This window comes from Schistocerca cancellata, chromosome 5, assembly GCF_023864275.1.
Source record: "Schistocerca cancellata isolate TAMUIC-IGC-003103 chromosome 5, iqSchCanc2.1, whole genome shotgun sequence".
Classification (NCBI taxonomy): domain Eukaryota; kingdom Metazoa; phylum Arthropoda; class Insecta; order Orthoptera; family Acrididae; genus Schistocerca; species Schistocerca cancellata.
Window position 1 is genome coordinate 36,269,551 of NC_064630.1, and position 20,569 is coordinate 36,290,119.

Sequence of the window (20,569 nt, forward strand, 5' to 3'; positions counted from 1 at the left end):
GATTGCAGACCCAGCGCCGCCACACGGCAGGTCTAGTCTAGAGAGACTCCCTAGCACTCGCCCCAGTTGTACAGCCCACTTTGCTAGCGATGGTTCACTGACAAAACACGCTCTCATTTGCCGAGACGAGCATAGCCTTCAGCTACGTCATTTGCTACGACCTAGCAAGGCGCCAGTACCAGTTACTATTGATGCTGTAATACATGTACCGTCAAGAGCGATGTTCACCATTTATGGATTAAAGTTAAGTATTCCACAGCTACGTCCTTTTTTGCTAGTCTCATTTCCTTGACCTGTTCCAGACCTCATGCCAGCCTGCGTGAGCTAAAACGCGTGCCTTTCGGCTTCCTCTCATAGTGGGTTGGCTGTCTTGCCAATCCACAACAATTTCAATTTACACTGTCCTGAATATAGGTTTGAATGGTTCCATTTCAAAATATACACGTTTGAATTCCTAAAAGTGAAATACAGTGACGTGCGGTAGGAGGATGTTGTGTAAAGAGGCGTGGCACTGCACTTCAGTACACTTCAGACCGAATAACGTGTCCTACATTTCCTAGAACACATATTTTCACATATCAAACTCTTCAGAAAGATGAGCGCTAAAAATGAACACATTTTTGAAAAATCTTTTTTTTAATTTTTGATGTTCTATTTCAAACGGTCGAGGGGGGAGGAGAGCCGCTATGATGTTCCTGCCCCGGTTCGGAAATACCGTAGATCCGGAGTCGGTGCAACCTTCAGAAAGTGAATCATTCGCTTTGGGGCATCTGTTTTTTTATGGAGAAGTATTGAGAGCTCTGGTAGAAAGTGGAAGTTACTAGAGGCGGGATTTGCACCTGTGCAGAGCCAGTGCGCGTCCTGGCAGCAGTTGGGGCACCGCGGCTGCATCGGGTTTCCCGCTGCAGCACACACATACGCACACACACACACACACTTGGCAGCAGCCGCCAGCCGCTCACGTGACGCCCGGTCACACTTTTGAGCGCTGAAGAGGCGGAAATCCCCCAACGGCTCATCACTGTAGCTGCTCGTGCTGCACGAGAGCTCTGGTTTCACCAGCTACCAGCACACGTAGAGACGGGTAGCGTAGTTCAGAAGCGCGGGGTGCTAAAAAGTAACACTCGACGGCGGAGCCGCCCCGAGCTCATCCTGCGCTGCGGCGCAGACCAGATAAAGCAGCACCCCTCCTCCCCCCCCCCCCCCCCTTCCGCACTCCCGAAGAAAACTGCTTATCTGCAATTTCTTCTACATAGATGTAGAAAATTTTGTATTTTGCGAAGCAGGTTTAATAAAAACGAAGCATTACTGAAAAATGTTACTTACACGAGCCGCAGGTGACAATTATTGAACAATATCAAATAAAATGGTCACAACTTCTGAGCGGTTTGCGTTACGACGTTCAAACTCCACGGTTGGCCGCGGGGCATGGTGGCAATCGGTACTCGCATTCGCACGCGTTTAGCGACGAAGCCCACTTTCATTTGGATGGGTTCGTCAGTACGCATTTGGGGGACCGAGAATCCGCATTTCTCGATCGAGATGTCTCTTCACCCTCAACAGGTGACTCTGTGGTGTGCAGTGTCCAGTCACGGAATAATCGGTGCGATATTCCTTGATGGCACGGTGGCTACCGAACGGTACGTGAAGGTTTTGAAAGATGATTTCATCCCCATTACCCAAAGTGACCTGATTTCCACAAGATGTGGTTCATGCAAGACGAAACTCGACTCCATCGGACCAGGACAGTGTTTCATGTACTGGAGGAGCACTTTGGGGACAGCATTCTGGCTCCGGGGTACCCAGAGGCCACTGGTATGGGCCTCGATTGGCCGCCATATTCTCCGGATCTGAACACATGTGACTTTTTTTGTGGGTCTATGTTAAAGACACGGTGTGCAGCAATAACTTCAGAATCGTTGGTGAGCTGAAAACAGCCATTCAGGAGATCCTCGACAACATCGATATTCCGATACTTCAGCTGGTCGCGCAGAATTTCGCTGTCCGTCTGCGCCACATCACTGCCAATGATGACAGGCATATCGAACATGTCATACTCTAAATCCGAGTACTCTTAGTGACCTTTACATGCTGATTAAAATGTGTGCACGCTCTAGCTTGTAATTAATTTCCTTTTTTTTATATAGTTCAATAATTGTCACCCTGTACATTGCAAATTGTGCAAACTTTAAAAAAAATTGAAAGTGTTATCGTTTGTGCCAGTTCTATATTGATTTTATCATGATGTATAAAAAGGAGCAGGTGTTTACTTGGTTCTATTAAATTATTAACAATGTATGAACCATCAATAGGAATTAAAAGAAATAGCACTATAATTAAGTGTTGAGAGTTGTGTTCTTACTATAATTTTACTTACCATTTACTTGCTTTGAGAGCAGCTCACTCATTGAAAATATCATTGAAACAAAATTAGCTGCTATGTATTATTCCGTCGACAAGATAGCTGAATTTGACAGTGTGCTTCACATATACTCGAGCCTTAGCAGTTGTTTATCGTCTTTAATGTGCGTTGAAATTGTCATAAATATTCTCAAAGTTATTTCGATGTTCGGATAAGCATCTACTAACTCACACTTCGGAGAAAAATATTCAAAATATTTAAACGGAAATCTGTGCCTGTGGTTTCTACTGGAATTTGACAGCAGCCATTTCGTTAACTAACTCAGTTGTATTGGTGTTTCTGTTACATTTGGCACCAAAGTCCGATGCATATTTTTCAGTGTAAGATACAGAGCTCTATTTGAACGCTTAACTGGCTCAGTGGCCGAGTAGTTCTAGGCGCTTCCGTCCGGAACCGCGCTGCTGCTACGGTCGAAGGTTCGAATCCCGCCTCGGGCATGGATGTGTGTGATGTCCTTGGGTTAGTAGTTCTAAGTCTAGGGGACTGCTGACCTCACATGTTAAGTCCCATAGTCCTTAGAGCCATTTGAACCATTTTTGAGCTTAACTGACAGGAAATTAAAGGGTCATAAAATGGTGCTTTATGTGTGATAGTTGGTTCCCATTTTACTTACTCCTCTGTCTAATATTTTGAAGCAGTCTAGCTTGAACAGTTTCACTTCAGTCTTCAGTTGGCAGAAATCGCCAAAAATAGGAACCTGTCGGTTAAACTGCGTATTACTTGCTTCAAGACCCGGGCCAACCTTTCAGATCCAAACAATCCTATTGCGAAGTAGCCGCGAAAGCCCCATTGTTGATACGAGCTAACTGTAGAGCTAACTGTACAGGCAGCATCTGTATGGACCGAACGCACTGTTCGCACATACACCAAGCGACCCATGTTCGGTAGTAGTCATTTCTTTATGCACTACTTGGACGAAATGACAGAGGCGGAAGGGAGGAACACGTGGGGCAGGAGAACTAGCGTGCTTCCCCCGGTTAATTCTTTAACTGGGCTGTTTTGCGTCCCCTCGGTATGGCCCCTGCTGAACCAGGCGTCGCAGTTGAAATTTGAATGATTGTCGAGTAAAGGTGTGAGTGCAGTGCCGCGACTGCAGCGACGCAAACGGAGCGGCAGTGTCTGCCCGCTTGTCGAGTGGCTCTCCTCAGCGTGGCTGAATGCAGCCTTGGACTCTGCCGCACAGTTTGGGCCTCCACAGCCGCCATGCCTTAGTCTTTGACAGGTTTCTCACGGAGGAACGTACAAATGGGAGTATCGCGGATCGGTACGAGAGCAAGTAGTGCACCTCGGTGACTTGTAAGGCAATGTCGTGTCCCTATCGGCAACAAGAAAGAAAAAGTGCCACTGATACGACTCTCATCATTTTTTGGCATTAATTACGTTGAATAGTATGTCCTGCCAGCGCTCAGGCACTTCATACCAATTTTCAGTTAACCTGGACCCCAGATTAGCGGTAGTTTTTTCATATCTTCCCGGTACCAGAACCACGCAGTGCGTTGTCTTCTTGTGTGTATGTAAAACGTACATACACACATCAAAAAAAGGTTTCCGTCACCTCGGTTCCGAGAGTTCTGGAACCTGTACAGAAAATTGTAATAGAGATCATCATAAACATCATTTCCTCACTTTTTATTCCTCATGAAAACCATCATTGCATGTTCTACCGCCATACAGCGAGACTTTCAGAGGTTCTGGTTCAGATGGTTGTACACATCGGTACCTCTAATACACTGTAGCACGTCCTCTTGCATTGATGCATGCCTGTATTCGTCGAGGCATACTATCCACAAATTCATCAAGCCACTGTCAGTCCAGATTCTCCCACTCCTCAACGGCGATTCGGCGTAGATCCCACAGAGTTGTTGGTGGGTCACGTCGTCCCTACGTAGCCTTTTCAATCTATCCCAGGCATGTTCTATAGGGTTCATGTCTGGAGAACATGCTGGCCACTCTAGTCGAGCGATGTCGTTATCCCGAAGGAAGTCATTCACAAGATGTGCCCCATGTGGGCGTGAATTGTAGTCCATAAAGACGAACGCCTCGCTAATATGCTGCCGATATGGTTGCACTATCGATCGCAGGATGGCATTCACGTATCGTACAGCCGATACGGCGCCTTCCATGACCACCAGCGGCGTACGTTGGCCCCACATAATGCCACCCCAAAACACCAAGGAACCTCCAACATGCTGCTCTCGCTGGACAGTGTGTGTAAGGCGTTCAGCCTGACCGGTTTGCCTCCAATCACGTCTCCGACGATTGTCTGGTTGAAGGCATAAGCGACTCTCATCGGTGAAGAGAACGTGATGCCAATCCTGAGCGGTCCATTCGTCATGTTGTTGGGCCCATCTGTACCGCGCTGCATGGTGTCGTGGTTGCAAAGATGGACCTCGCCATGGACGTCGGGAGTGAAGCTGGGCATCATGCAGCCTATTGTGTACAGTTTGAGTCGTAACACGACGTACTGTCGCTGCACGAAAAGCATGATTCAACACGGTGGCGTTGCTGGCAGGGTTCCTCCGAGCCGTAATCCGTAAGTAGCGGCCATCCACTGCAGTAGTAGCCCTTGGGCGGTCTGAGCGAGGCATGTGATCGACAGTTCCTGTCTCTTTGTATCTCCTCCATGTCCGAACAACATCGCTTTAGTCAGTCTGATACACCTGGACACTTCCCTTGTTGAGAGCCCTTCCTGGCACAAACTAACAATGCGAACGCAATCGAACCGCGGTATTGACAGTCTAGGCATAAGACGTCAAACAGAACGCAATGTGAACAGCTAGGTCACTGGAGCACTCCCATTTCCGTACCCTCCGCGTACAAACGTGCAAGTCTGTGCGTGATTTATTTGTATTAATATATTAATTACTAGATTTACGTAATCAGATTTTTGGGCTGGTACGTCGACTTTTAAATGGTGGACTGTCAAACGATCAGTTTATTTAACGTATATTTCGTATTAAGTCGAAGAAGAATTAAAGAGAAGTATTTTTTAATTTGTTGTCATTTGACAGATTAACCACAGTCCTTGTTCTGTATGAGTACCCTGCCTCCTCCGTTTCCCCACGACGTTGCATCCCAGCCTGTCTGCGACTTGACAGACCGTAACTGTAAATTTTCGAAGTGTTGCTTACTGTTCTGCTACACTGACTCACTGGTCTTTTAAATACTCTTCTCATTTATTATCCACAAATATGCGAATATAAAATGCTGATTATTCATTATACATCTGATACGTACACTACTTCTTTTCGTGGTGATAAAGAGAAAGGAGACACATAGAGGCTCAGATCTTCTACACTTTAAATATTAATATTTTAAAGTAATAACTAAATATTAATATTTTATGATATATATATATATATATATATATATATAATTAATAATTAAATATTAATATTTTATGACTACGGTACTGCTACTAGATAACGAAATTCTTGGCTCATTCTTCAAGGTACATTCCACCGCTTCTTATCTCTTATTTTGCCTTTGGATTGTACACACATACGAATAGTAAATACTACACGAAACCTACGTTGTGACGGTTAGGCCAGGATATAATCTGGCTTTTCCCGAAAGACAAATTGGTAAATTAGGAACTAAACGTAGTGTCACTCTATCAGTGAGTAAAAGAGATAATACTTCGTACAACCGCCGAACCAACATAAGTGATACTGCAGTGGACAGCATCGTTTGACACGCATAGGAATCTCTACAATTAATTCGGCCTAAGTAGATTCTACAGTCTCCTGTTAATATTTTATGCACAAAACACGTATCTAATGAAAGGACAGATATTTTTATTGTCCAATGTCATGTCTGCTTCTCTTAACTCGAAAAATAGTTACCACTACGCCTCAATACTCTGTCGTTAAATGTTTACTCAAGTTGGAAATACTATGAGACTTCACGTCAACCTCTATGAGTAACGTCGCAGTCCTATTCAGTGTACTGCCGTCCAACATGGATGTAGCCGATTAAAATCTTGATGGTATAGGAACTTTGACCACCAGAATTTATCTGGCAAGGGGACACATGGATCCGCCAGTCTCTTAAAGTAAATACGGTCTTATGAAATGAAGATAAAAGGGCACTGTTCATAATCTGTCTGTGAAATGCGGATGATTGGCATAGCAGGGATATGGCAGTACCAGACTTCACCATCTCCCTTTGCTATCAAGAACGTAAACACAACTCTGTTTTCTGTATCGAGGGCAAGGTCGCTCTGAAATGGGTAATTTGGAATTAAGGGCGCTTGAGGGGCGTACAGTTAGGATATAGCTTCCCGCCCGTGTCTTTCCGCATTCCTTCTCCGAAAAGGAGGAATGTTGCTGCTCCATTTCCTCTTCTTCCGAGCACGCAAAAAGTCGCATCTACTTCACACCGCCGGCCGGTGTGGCCGTGCGGTTCTAAGCGCTTCAGTTTGGAACCGCGTGACCGCTACGGTCGCAGGTTCGAATCCTGCCTCGGGCATGGATGTGTGTGATGTCCTTAGGTTAGTTCGGTTTAAGTAGTTCTAAGTTCTAGGGGACTGATGACCTCAGTAGTTAAGTCCCATAGTGCTCAGAGCCATTTGAACCATTTTTTTTTTAACTTCACTCTGAAGCACAACACTTTACGGCGCTATCCCTTAGGTCCAAGGACGCGGTAGTATTGGTCGGTGTGTACTCGCACCCGCCACGGGCAGGTATGGTAGAAAGGTAGGTTAAGGCGTAGAACTTAACACACGATGTGCAAAAATGTGCATTAAACGACATAATTTTCAGTTAGATCACAGCAGAACTCTTCGGGTTCTCTCAGTCAACCGTACCACATGATACACGCTCTCGGTTCGCGAGGGCGAGTGATTTACGAGCAGGCTTCACACGAACGCCTCTCCAGGTGTACCACTTTCATAACCCTGCAGAGTACGGAATGCCGGCCACCTTCCGGCCACAGGAACGGTGTGACAACCCACAAGAAGGCGTGCAGGGGGCGCGCGCAGCGGACGCCGGCCGGGCAGCGCGCGTTTACCTGTGGTGACGGTCATGGCCGCGGTGAGCGCCGCCGCGCTGAGGCGCTGCGGGGTCCGGGTGGGTCTCGCGGTGACTGCCGGCCGCCGCGACGCCTCGCGCTCCGCCAGCCTCGGGCTAAAAGCGTCGCGTGTCGGGCGGCGCGCGCCGCGGCGTGGCGCCGGCCCGCGCATGCGCGCCGCCGCGACGCCGGACGCCGCCCGCGTGACTCACGGCGCGCCGCCAGCTCCTCTCGCGCGCCGCTCGTGGTTCGCGGTCGCTGCTCCACGCTCCGCGGTCCCTGGCACCGGCCTAGGATCAAGGAAAACCTGCCCGCCACGACAGGACCGTCAGTGCCACTCGCTCGTGTCGACACCCCCGAGCGTCTCCCGTCTCAGACTGCGTCCCTCCTGAAATCGAAAGTAACTAAAATCGCTCCAGAGAGAAAACGACACTGGATCTGATAGGATGAAAATACAGATTCTACATAGACTACACTGAGGTTCAAATGGTTCAAATGGCTCTGAGCACTATGGGACTCAACTGCTGAGGTCACTAGTCCCCTAGAACTTAGCACTAGTTAAACCTAACTAACCTAAGGACATCACAAACATCCATGCCCGAGGCAGGATTCGAACCTGCGACCGTAGCGGTCTTGCGGTTCCAGACTGCAGCGCCTTTAACCGCACGGCCACTTCGGCCGGCTGTACTGAGGTGACAAAAGTTTCAAAAAATGCTTCAAATGGTTCTGAGCACTATGGGACTCAACATCTTAGGTCATCAGTCGCCTAGAACTTAGAACTAATTAAACCTAACTAACCTAAGGACATCACACACACCCATGCCCGAGGCAGGATTCGAACCTGCGACCGTAGCAGTCCCGCGGTTCCGGACTGCAGCGCCAGAACCGCTAGACCACCGCGGCCGGCTGACAAAAGTCATAGGAACTACATCTACATCTACATTTAAGTTTCACAAGCTCCTACATCGTCGCCAGAAAACACGGTGACCCGTATATGTAATAAGTTTCCTTTAATTTACGTCTATGGTCACAATCTTTTTGTTTAACAGATTACCGTTTTCGGTCTTTAATGACCATCATGTTGTAAGGTGTCAAGCAAATCCAACACCTTCCATGAAAACCCTGACATGAAAGCAATTCCGACAGTCTGTCACATAGCTCCGAATAAATCATGACATTAACCAAAGTAATACGATCAACGAGTGAGCAAACGGAATACCACAGACTAACACAAGAATGCCTAAATGCATGTCATACCTTCCCATCGTGAAACAGACGCAGTTCCGAGGGCAGAAACGAGAACAGAAGCCGAGAGCAGGATCGTGTAGGCTAGCAGGCCTTACGATAAGCGATGGACACCCACGTCGCCAGCCGACCGCCAAAACCATCCCCCAGCCCATGTTAAGAGATAGAGCCCTCCAGAAGAACAGTACAGATCTTATCATAACACTAAAAGGGCCACACCATCTGCAAGTTTTAGCGTGAGACTCTTTCGTGTCTCTGTTACATAGCAAACATTAAAAACATTGCCCCACCACGAGAAGTATAACGTTTCTCATTGAATAGACAGAAGTTATGTACGTGGAGCTTAAGGTTAACATTGAGACCCTGATTGGTCAGTTGAAAACACAGCAAGATAGCTTTTCTAAAACCAACTTCGGTAAACTGTATAACGAGAAGTTAGGAAGAGTTGCTTCCGAGACGGCGAGCTGTGTGGAGCTGTGCCGCCCGCCGCCCCCTGATGCTGCCGTCAAGGTAATGAACGCACGCGATGCCGTGTAACATCGCATAATGCTTCACTTAGAACTGCAGAAGTCTCATCTGTTACACCCCCGTTTTGCGTAATGCTAGTGTCGATCGTCAATTAAAGCTCGTGGTATTCACATTTGCTACGTAAGTTAAAATCTGAAACGCAATTATTTTTGTGTTATATAATTATTGAGAAGCCACATCAGCCACTGTAATTTATGACAAGTTCAATAAGTAATTAAAGATAATTGAAGGTCACTGTAGACCATTGTGATAGTTTTCTCTCTTATGAAACTTAACTTAAACCTAGATTATAGATGTGATATGGCATAGGTCATCCTCCGATCCATTGTAGAAATTGGAAACCCATTCAGGGAATATTCGTTCACATTTTTGTTGAACGCAGTAGGTTTTTATCATCCTGTATTAAAACATTTCGTTTTATCAATAGTACAATGTATAAAGAATGTTTTGTGAGTAGACTAAAATTTCCAATAGTAAACTTAACTGCTTTTTCGACGTTATTTTACCAATTACTAAAAATAGGAAAGACTTGAACCCCTTCCACTAAGTTTAGTTAGTATTAAGATTCTTTTACAGGAAGTGCAGTGTGTAGGGAAGCAGCCTACTCACGCCGTATAAAATTCACATCAGTCTTTCCACTGTGTGCCAGCCAGTCCGCTGTAACTAGCTCTGACGTCATAAATGTTGCGCAATACTTTAAAAATCAAGTAAATAACCTGAAACGTTTCTAGCATGTCAGGAGTAACACTAAATCAATATGTGTTGAATATCAGTTCAATAACTTTAACCATTTTCGAAATTTGGACGTTTTTGTGTAAAAATCATTGGCGCAACAGAAAAGAGCTAGAAACTTAAAAATTTATATTTACATTCCTTTTTCATAATAATTTAATAGAAACAGTATTCTGGATCTCACAAATTAAAATTTTAGTTGAAATTCATGATTTTCTGGTTTTTGTCTTAAAAATTAAGGAAGCAAGATAGATTAAGTAGGCGAATAAATAAAGCTAGGATGTTTAAATTTAAGTAGAAGGGAGATCCGCTATAATCATAAAGATGTGAGAAGTTTCAACTGAATAACTATAAAACTATAGCGACTGCGCTTGTTGTGAGTGGACTCAAGGATAATTGGCCGGTGTCTGTAAACAGCTACAGGTTTCAGGCCGCTGGCCCGAGTTGCAGCGACATCGGGGCGGCAGTGGCGAGCTCTGCGACAGCTTTGTTGCTCTTGGAATCCTCCAGTAACGCCAATGCTACTAAGTCTTCTGATACGTAACATCAGACCGCCTTAGCAATAGTAACGAGTTGCTACCCAGTGTTGGAAACCCTCCTGAGCCAGCGCTGGACATCTCTCATCTTAGACCAGTGGACGAATTCCTGTCCAGTTTAGTCAAGTGCAGAGGGCGTGCTAGGCGTTGGGAATTCCTACGTAAAGAGGAAATGAAAGGAAGATTGGGTTTAACATCCTGTGGACATAGAGGTCTTCGGAGACAGAGCACAACATGGGATTGTGTCAAGGATGGGAAATAAAATCGATCAAGCGCTTTCAAAGTAACCATCCTAGCACTAAAGCAGGTAACGGAGCCCCTCATGGCAGCAACATGCAGGACGGAAAGAATGCCACTGTGCACTCAGTATTTCTGCTGGGGGTCCCATCCGATACTTGTAGGAGGTTCTCCTGGCGGTCGTCGAGTGCACTGGATGCAATCAGCAACAAACAGTGGCACAGTCGACACGAATGATGCCTGCCACTTGAGTTCTGGTGCCATTCTCGGTTCCTTTTGCCGGACGGCTGTTTCGGTGAAGGTAACTGGCATCGCATATAGGGTGCAGGCTAAACTGCTTGTTTGGTAGCCTCAGGGTCGATCGCGGTTCTCTTGTTTGGAGCAGAGTTTAAGGTCTAAACCAGACACTCAGACGACTCGGCGGTGAATTTCTCGTCCTCCGCTGTCGGGTAGACAGTTGTAGGGTTCCCTTACTAGGCCACACCTGCACTATGTGCTGGAAGCGATTATGGGGGTAGCGGAGTACGCTTGGCAAACACATGGAGTTTTTTATGTTATAGAAACCCATCCTTGGTATAAGAGACAGATTGGCTGCCAAACGTGAAGTTACTTCATCCACAATGATTTCAGAGAATGCTTGACCTCACAGATTCCCTACAGAAAAGATTGATATCAGTAAATTTCTGGGGAATCAAAAGACAGGTCCCAGAATTAGTAGGGGAGATAGGGACATGTTGCAACAAAAATCAGTTATTAATTTTTATTATTCTTTTTGTTATAAACTAAATTTGAAAATTGTAGTGAGAAACTACATACTTTTACTCATAGGAGTCACAAATAAAATTTCCGATTAGACCATTAGAATGGCTACAATAAGGTTTAGAGGAAAGGTTGACACGTGTTCAATTTACTCCACCAACGGGGCACGTTGCAGCATACCAAAGTTTGACTGAATAGAGCTTACTCAGTTTGAAATATCTCACATAATTATCTTAATTGCGTCCACAGACTGCACACACGTAGAATGGATCTTTATTCACACATGACCAATGAGACCACAATTTGCACTTAGTACACTGCGTCCATTCCTCTCCCGTTCTGTAAACATCATCACAGGTCAAACAATTCTTTTCTTCTTTTTCTTCGGAAGGTGGATAAAACTGCAATTTTATTTTGCTGCTAGTTGTTGCTTCCTTCTCTCCTTTTTTTCCTCTTTCCACTCTTTGGTCCCATCTTGTGATCTCTCTCCTCCATTTCTTTTTCTAGAGCCTGTTTTTCGGTTGTGTGTGTTAAGATAGCATACTTCCTCTTCTTTCTTCCACGGCTGCTCTCTTTCCTTGGCCCAGCTTAAGGGAAAGGACGAATGTGTTCAGGGGAAAAATGTTTCTCTGCTGAAGTTCCTGGAACAGAACTGACAACATTCGCCACATTCTCGGAGTTAGCCAGAGGATCTGAAAGTTTCTCTTCTGGAACTGGACCATCGGTCACAAAAGATGCAGCAAAGTCACTTTCTTGGAATTTGCCTGTGCCTGTTGCTGAGAATCCTGAAGTGATGTTTGCTGGTGTGAAAGTGGTGAGAAGTCTTTGTTTGTAATGGAAGGCATTTCCTGGATTTGTTTTCAACCAGGAATCAGTTCCCCTGGAGCACAACTTCTTGAAAGGACCGTAAACGCTTACATCAAGGGGCCGTAATTTGTGAGATCAGTAAGTAGGAAAAGATAGATGCACTACACCACTGTTCTTACATTTATTAAGAGGTTCTATACTGAAGTGGGACGAATGGTTGTCCAGCAGTAGTAGGACAGGAGTTTCTTTTATTGATCTGTTTTTCGTAATAAAATTGTCGAGAAATGTTACAAAAGATTGCTCCAACATCCATCCACAACCTGTGACATCAGCAATGCATCCACTGGGCCCGTCACGGATAAAATAATCTTTAAAATTTTTTCTTGGGAAATTAATCATGGGTGGAATCAATGTCCCTTGTGCACATATAGCAGCTTCTACTGTTACCAATTTTCCCCATTCAGCAGAGCTCACAATTCCAACTTGTTTGACACGTTTGTGCGCAACTGTCATTTTTAGCTTCAACACTGTAGCTACATCGATTTCGTCCATATTCCAAATTCTGGAAGGGGGAAGAGGGTGCTGAGAGTAAACATCTCCTAACTTTTGGAAAAACTCCCCAACATTTTTTCTATTACATGCTGTCATTCTTCCCAGACTTGTGCTTTCAAGTGTCTGAGGGAAAGGTCATTGTTTCTCTCCAAAAATCCTTAAAGCCAATCGGCCCCAGCTATTTCAATTTGTTCCCAAGATGATGGCATTTTCAAGTTAAAGTATTTTATCCAAAGATACCCCAGTTTTCGTAATTCCTATTTGGTCAACCCGAACATAATTTTGCTGGATCTCAGAATATAATCCCTCAACATTTTTTCCTGACTGTCTGAAAACACTTTCATGTGTTCAGGATACCCACAAGTAACGTTTCCATCTGCTTCTTTTTTCTTTTTGATGTATCAAGAGAGGGTACAGTAGCAAATATTAAATTCTTTCGCAATTTTTCTAATAGAAAACATCTCGCGCCGACTCTGGCCATCACAGTGAGGATACCACGCAGTTGAAAGTCCTCCACACGATGGCAGCACCTGATACGATACTTCACGAAAAATGCCGATGTTGCAATTTACCCCTGTTGCAACATGCGCCTCTCTCCCCTATCCTCATTGAGCCGTATAATGCTCAGATAGTATAAGAAACGGAAAGTCGGTTAAAACGAGAAGTGAATTCGTTAAAACGAGAAGTGAACAGCGATTAAGTTCAGATTGGAACATTTACCGTAAGTACAGATTAGCTGTCAATGACGGCGGCGTATTTATCACAGTAAAGAATTTTAATCACAATTTCTGAATGTGAATTAATCTGGGTAAGTTAAGCATCAAAAGTCGGTCAGAAATGGTGATCGGATCCTTTTATAGACCGCCAGAGTCTGGAGCTGTTGTGGTGGAGCGCTTCAGAGGGAACTTGCAGAATATCGTTAGTAATTTTAGAGATCATGCCGTTCTAACATGGGGTGACTTCAGTGTACCATTTGTAGACTGGAAGAGTCATACCAACAAAACTGATGCCAAAGACAGTGATTCGTGTGACTTTTTCTGAATGTTTTGTCCGAAAATTACTTCGAGCAGGTAATTAGAGAACCAGCCGATGAAGACAACGTCTTAAACCTCCTAGAATTAACCAGACATGAACTTATCGAATCAGTTAACGTAGAGGAAGGTATCAGTGGTCATGAGGCTGTGGTAGGAACGGTAGGAACTATGGTCACGGGTTTAACAATGAATGTTAAGAAAGGTTGGAAAACATTTTTGCTTAGCAAGAGTGACAGGATACAAATTGCATTGTATCTGAGTAGTCAACATAAAAAATTCAGTGCTGAGGACGAAGAATATTGAAAAGGATCTTTCAATATGCCTGAGACAAGTATTTTTCAAACAAGGTCTTAATGGATCGGAAAGACCCACTGTGGTTCAACAGCCATGCTAAAAAACTGCTACGTAAACAAAGAGAGCTTCATCATAGATTCAAGAGAAACCTGAAACCTAGCTGAGAAACTAAAGCTGAACGAATCGAAAATGAGCTTAAGGAGAGCAATGAGGGAAATGTTCAATGACTTTGAAGTAAAATTTTGTCAAGCGATCCGCGCAAAAACCCTAAGAGGTTTTGGACTCACGTGAAATCAGTAAGCCGTTCGAAATCGTCTATCCATTCACTCAATGACTATACTTGCAGTGAAACTGAATATTAACAGAGAGAAGGGCGAAATACTGAATTCGGTCTTCGGAAGTTATTGCACAACAAAGGTGGTAACACACCATCCTTTCAATCATCGCACGAACTTCGAAACAGCAGATACTGAGAAAAGCAACTACAATCATTTATTTGTGGAAAGGCATCACATCAGATGCAACAAGAGATGCATAGCGACTAGAAATAAGCGCAAAACTATGACGTTTCAGAAAGCGAAAATCTCCTTAATAAAAATGAACATGTATTGTGCAAACAGAGGTCATGCGAAACTCAGCTCGCCCTGTTCCACCATGAGATCCACAGTGCAGTAGACAACGGCGCACAGGTTGATGCCGTATTCCTTAACTTCATGGAGGCACTTTACACCGTTCCGCACCGCCGTTTAGTGAAATAAAAAATACGAGCTTACTGAGTATCGAACCACATTTGCGATTGGATTCAAGAGTTCCTTACAGACCTCATATGTCTCTAATTTTATACATTTATTTCCAGTAGAACTAACTTTTACATTTGTGTGCAGTGAAACTGCCATGAAGTAATGACTTTTATATTTTGTGAACTGAATTACATTTCCTACCTCACTTTTTTTAAACTAATGTTCTATATACACACTTAACGCGTATCTCGATCTTTTAGACTTTTATCTATATCTTCCTGTCTCCCTGAAATTCGCTATTAAGTGCCTGGCAGGGTGTTCATTGAACCACCTTCAAGCTATTTGTCTACCGTTCAACTCTCGAAGATCGCGTGGGAAAAACGAACACTAAATCTTTTCGTGCGTGCTGATTTCTCTTACTATTTCAGAATGGTCATTTCTCCTGATGTAAGGATACCTTCGCATTCTGAGGAGAACGTTCGTGAGAAATTTCATGAAAACATCCTGTCGCAAGAAAAAATTACTGCCATCCTATTTTGTGCCTCATTTCCGCGGTACTCTCTCCCCTGTTTCGCTATAATACAAAACGAACAGCAGTTTTTTGGACTTTTTCGATGTCCCCCGTCAAACCTACCAGACGTGCACACCGCACAGGAACACTCCTGAAGACGATGGACAAGCGTAGTGTAAGCAGTCTCTTTGGTAGACCTGTTGCATCTTCTAAGTGTTCTGCCAATAAATCGCGGTCTTTGGTTAGCTTTCCCAACAATACTATCTATGTGTTCGTTCCATTTTAAGTTGCTCGTAATTGTAATCCTTCAGTAATTAGTTGAATTCACAGCCTTTAGGTTTGTGTGATAATTTTACAACCGAAATTTAGCGAATTGCTTTTATTACTCATGTGGATGACTTTACACTTAGCATTATTTAGAGACAACTGCCACTTTTCGCAAATTAGATATCGTGTCTAAATCGTTTTGCAGTTTGGTTTGATCATCTGATGACTTTTCTATACGGTAAATGACAGCATCATCTGCAAACAGTAAAAGAGGGCTGTTCAGATTGTCTCATGAATCGTTTATGTAGATCAGGAACGGCAGAGGGCATATAATACTTCCTTGGGGAACGTCAGATATCACATCTGCTTTGTTGGATGACTGTATGTCAATTACTACGAACTGTGACGTTTCTGCTAGGAAATAAAGAATCCAGTCGCTCAATTGAGATGGTATTCCATAGCAACGCAATTTCACTAGATGTCACTTCTGGAGAACGCTGTCAAAAGCCTGCTGAAAATCTAGAAACAAGGAATCATTTTGAGATCCCTTGTCAACAGCACACATAATAATGTGTGAATTAAGAGCTATTTGTTTTCACAAGAACGATATTTTTTGAACCAGTGCTGACTGTTTGTTAATAAATAGTAATTTATAGTGTTCGAAAACAATATATGATCCAAAATATTACTGTAAATGGACGTTAGAGATATGATTTTGTAATTCAACAAATTACTCCTGTTTCTTTTCTTGAGTATTAGTTGGACCTGTGCAACTTACCAGTCTTTAGGTACAGATCTTCCGTCGAGCGATTGGTTGCTTTTGATTGCTAAGTATGGACCTATAGTATGTGGCGAAATAAATAAAAAAACATTTGATTTTATTGTGTTTTCTAACTTTAGAATTTTTGAAAGCCTTTTTTACGGATTGTATTGACCGGCTTGAATGCGGACAAATACAGTGCTGCGTGAAATATGCCTGTAATATAATTTACCATTCCGATTAATTACATTTTGAATTCTACGTCATTGTTGATTTAATCAGAGTTCTCACCTTAGACGTAGAATTAGTCCTTCTGCCACAATATTAATTCATCAGTCGCCATCGAAGTCATTCTCTTTGTTGACCGCGTGTATCTTCCTAAGTCGGCATCGGTTCACTTCACGAAGACGGTGGAAACCAAGAAATACAATGCTACGTTGCTTTAAATAATTTTCGTAACACTTCGATACTTCTCACTATTTTTTATTCACAAGACAATAAGACTTGCTCTGCTCGTCGCACAAACCATAATTACTAACAATATGGCTGCCTTTCCGCAGACACCAAAAATTACGTCCATCCTCCACGGGGCAAGAATCAAAAGTGTCCCTTAGCTCCTTGGAGTATGAAACAAAAGAGAATCCAGTGTGAACATTACAAAGATTATAACCTACATGCCTCTCAATTTAATCTTTGGCGCAGCTTTTAAGGTATTGTATGTCTCTGCGTCGGAATGTGTCATTACAAGTATCAGCATGCTTTCAAAGGAACTTAACTGGTATATGGTCTGGACCAGAGAACTTGCGTTTATTAAGTAATTTAACCTTTTTCATTACACACAGGATCTTTACTTCTAAATTACTTACGTTGGAATTTGTGCTTGATTCAAATTCTGGAACATTTACTTCGTCTTCTTTGGAGAAAGAACACATCTTCCACCGCTGTTGCGCGCTGAAGGGATTGAATGTGTTTTCGGCTCGTGTAGTTTACATACAGCTTGAATTGCTTCGTATTTTCTGCCAGATTTCGAGACAGAGTTTCGTTGTGGAGATTATTAAAAGCATCTCACATTGAAGTCCGTCCTAAACTTCGAGCTGCAGCTTCAGCTTCAGCCACTGAAACGCTTCAGTTGGCAGAGATTGTTTGTGGCATGCCTGTATAAATTGTTCACATCCAGGAGTAGGATGTAACTCAAGTCGTCGATTTAAGGGACTGGTAGTTCTTCCATGTTATCATGTTGTGTCTCCATTGTAAGGTGGTACACTGAAGGCTGTGTGTGATGTTTGCATACCCTATGCCCATCTTGCTTTAGGTGCACACATATTATGATTTCCTCAACAAGAAAGTCAGCTAGTTGTCCCTCATGGTCTACAATAAGGAGCTCTAGGTGGTCTAATGTCTGGACCGTCACTGGGAGTACATGACATTGGTGGGCATCTCAACGATCTAATATCCAGGGCCAATAGTAGGGGAGAATCCGTAGGCTGTGTGAATCAATTTGTTGTTGAGATACGCGTTCATTGCGATATTACACTTGATGTGAACTGAACTGACTTCTGAATTGCTTGTGGAAGTTGCAAAACTTGACTTCCCGATAAACCTATCAGTGGCCTACTGAACCTTTCCACCTGAAGCCCATTGTCGCCGGTGTCGTGCTTATTTCGAATTAAGTTTAATGCTATTTGCACATAATCCAGCCCCTTTTACAGACTGTTTTAAAAATTGTTTTAATCATCGATATCATATACACCATGTGTTGTACCCACAACATCTTTTTAACCATCAAGTTCTAAATGTAGTTTATTATTTGTATTGTTGATATTAGGAATGATGTTGTATATATGTGATACTCCAATCGCCCTTGCTTAAATCGTTTGGTGGAAAGTAATATACACATAAAACTGGTAATCGCTCCTTTAAAGGCAATGTGTATGACATCACATCTAAACCTCAACAGGCGCAGTAACGTTCATCACGCGTGTTTGTATGCAGTCATCAGGGGTAACATCAGGCAAAAATGTCCACAAAAGTATGTACTGAAGCTTGGGAACATCGAAAATTGTAGAAAATATGGTTGTTGGTAAAGTAGAGGTGCAGTTTCTCTGGTGGGTGTATGTCTCTGAACGAATCAAAGTTGTAGACATTGTAACAGTTTTGTAACACAGTGAATTCCAGTCGTCCTGTATCATCGAAATATGCAGTCCGACATTGTTTACATTTCCACATAGTCTTCAGTAATATATTCTGCATAAACACGCCACGAAATATTGTAATGTTGAACTTTTTGACGAGTTTAAGCAGACCTTTAATAATTGTAAGTGGTCTGTTGGATAGTATAGCCAGGAGTTTCTTTCTTTTTATGAACTGTCGAAGTTTTTTCCTGTGTCGTTATACATACAACACTTCCCTGATAGCCAGAGATTCCATCATCCTACTGAGTCTTCTTGACTCATAAAGCTGTTACTAGGCAAATTTTGCATTTTTCACTGTTCAGGCAATGGCTACTGCCTCTCTGTCTAAAGAGCCAGTCACTGAAAGGCCACCAGTGCACGAATTAGGGATGGAATAATTCCACTAGGTGTCTTAGATACCGGTAGAACTCGAGTTGCTTTAATGAACCCTCTTCTTCTTACTCTTTCCATTCCAGGGAATTTTTAGCTGCTGACCCTGCTGTATGGACAGAATTTTTTAGACATCATTGGGTTTCTTCCATATAGTGTATGGACAGGTGGCAGTCATAACTTTTCAGAAATTTACTCCCAAACCCAATTTAAGTTTGGTGTTCATTTTTTTATCAACTGATAATGCTGCAATATGCTGCCCTTCACCGGTGGCTTTTCTTGCATGTATTTCCCTGGCTTTGTCTACTAAAATTCGATCTGCAGCATGACCTGCTAAACATTTGTTTGCAGTGTATGCGATGTCATGTCTCTTGCAAGCCTCATACAACAGATTAATACCTCACCACCATGTAATGGCTGTTTTTGAGGCTGTGATCCAGGCTCACGGTAGTTATATGTAGGAAAATGTAAACCACAGGTAGTTCGCCTAGGACACTACCACTTTCTTTGCTGATGCACTTCCTACCACTCATGTCACACTATTAAACAGTCTGAGGTTTGGGGGTCCTGTTATGTACCAAATGACTCACATCCACAAAGCTGCTGTGTGATGATGGGAAACTAAACGACTTAACTAAGGACTTACCCCGATGCCTTAATGACGTGCTCTATGAAAATCACAGTTGGTTCAGATCTACTCCGTAATTACTCCCTGTAAAAGCTTCCAGAACTTGTTTCACCTTTGCCATTCTTTTGAAGTTGACCATTTCAGATAGTAAGAGTTCTCAGAAGCTGTATTATACTGTGAAATATTTACAAAATAACTTACGTTAAATTTCTTTTTGCGAGGGTCCACTAGTTTAATATGATTGTGCACTGCGTTTAGAAGTTCATTATCACGAACATCAATTACTTTCACCTTTATTGCGTGACATATAGTTCATTTATACAACCTAATTATATGGCAGATATATCCAGCCTTTTATATGATCATCAAAGGTTAAAATGCATCCACATATGGTTTTTTATCGCCTTTTCAAACAGTACTCGCTTTCATGTGGGACTATGTTGAGCTCTGGTTTATTCCATACCGCTCCATTACCGCCTTGAAATACCTATCATAAAACTCGCCTCCATCATATGTTTGAAGGTTGCCTGGACAGCAGTTTGTCCCTGTCTACTACAATTGTTCAAACACCTAAGCAACTGCCTTTTCCATTTTGGTTTTCCTGGTAATGATTAGCGAATTTTGAATACGTATCAATAACCATTAAAGTGTATTTGACACCTTTATTTATTCATGAATAGTGCTCCACATCTACAAGATCTGCTTGCCATAAGTCATTCAAGCCTCATATTATAACACGTCTACATGGGAATGTTTTGCATACCAGTTCCGCAGTTTTCGAAAAATTGCCTCCACAATTGTTCAGTACTGTGTTTTTCTATAAGCTCAAAAATGACTGATATGTTTTTATTAATATGAGCTGTATTACCAGCAGTGGACGATGGGTGAGCTGATAATTCACTTTTTATGTTGAATGTCGATATCTTCACTAGCACTATTCGTGCAT

At 43.1% G+C, this 20,569-nt stretch overlaps 1 protein-coding gene across 1 annotated transcript in view; it reads right to left on the reverse strand.

Annotated features, from left to right (window-relative positions):
- LOC126188350 (titin homolog) overlaps positions 1 to 7,503 on the reverse strand; it is a 1,721,077-nt gene extending 1,713,574 nt beyond the window's left edge. The window contains exon 1 of the mRNA XM_049929949.1: positions 7,433 to 7,503. Within this exon, the coding sequence (XP_049785906.1) occupies positions 7,433 to 7,448 (16 nt within the window). The 5' untranslated portion in view covers positions 7,449 to 7,503. The remainder of the gene's footprint in view (positions 1 to 7,432) is intronic.
- Between the last annotated feature and the right edge of the window lie 13,066 nt (positions 7,504 to 20,569).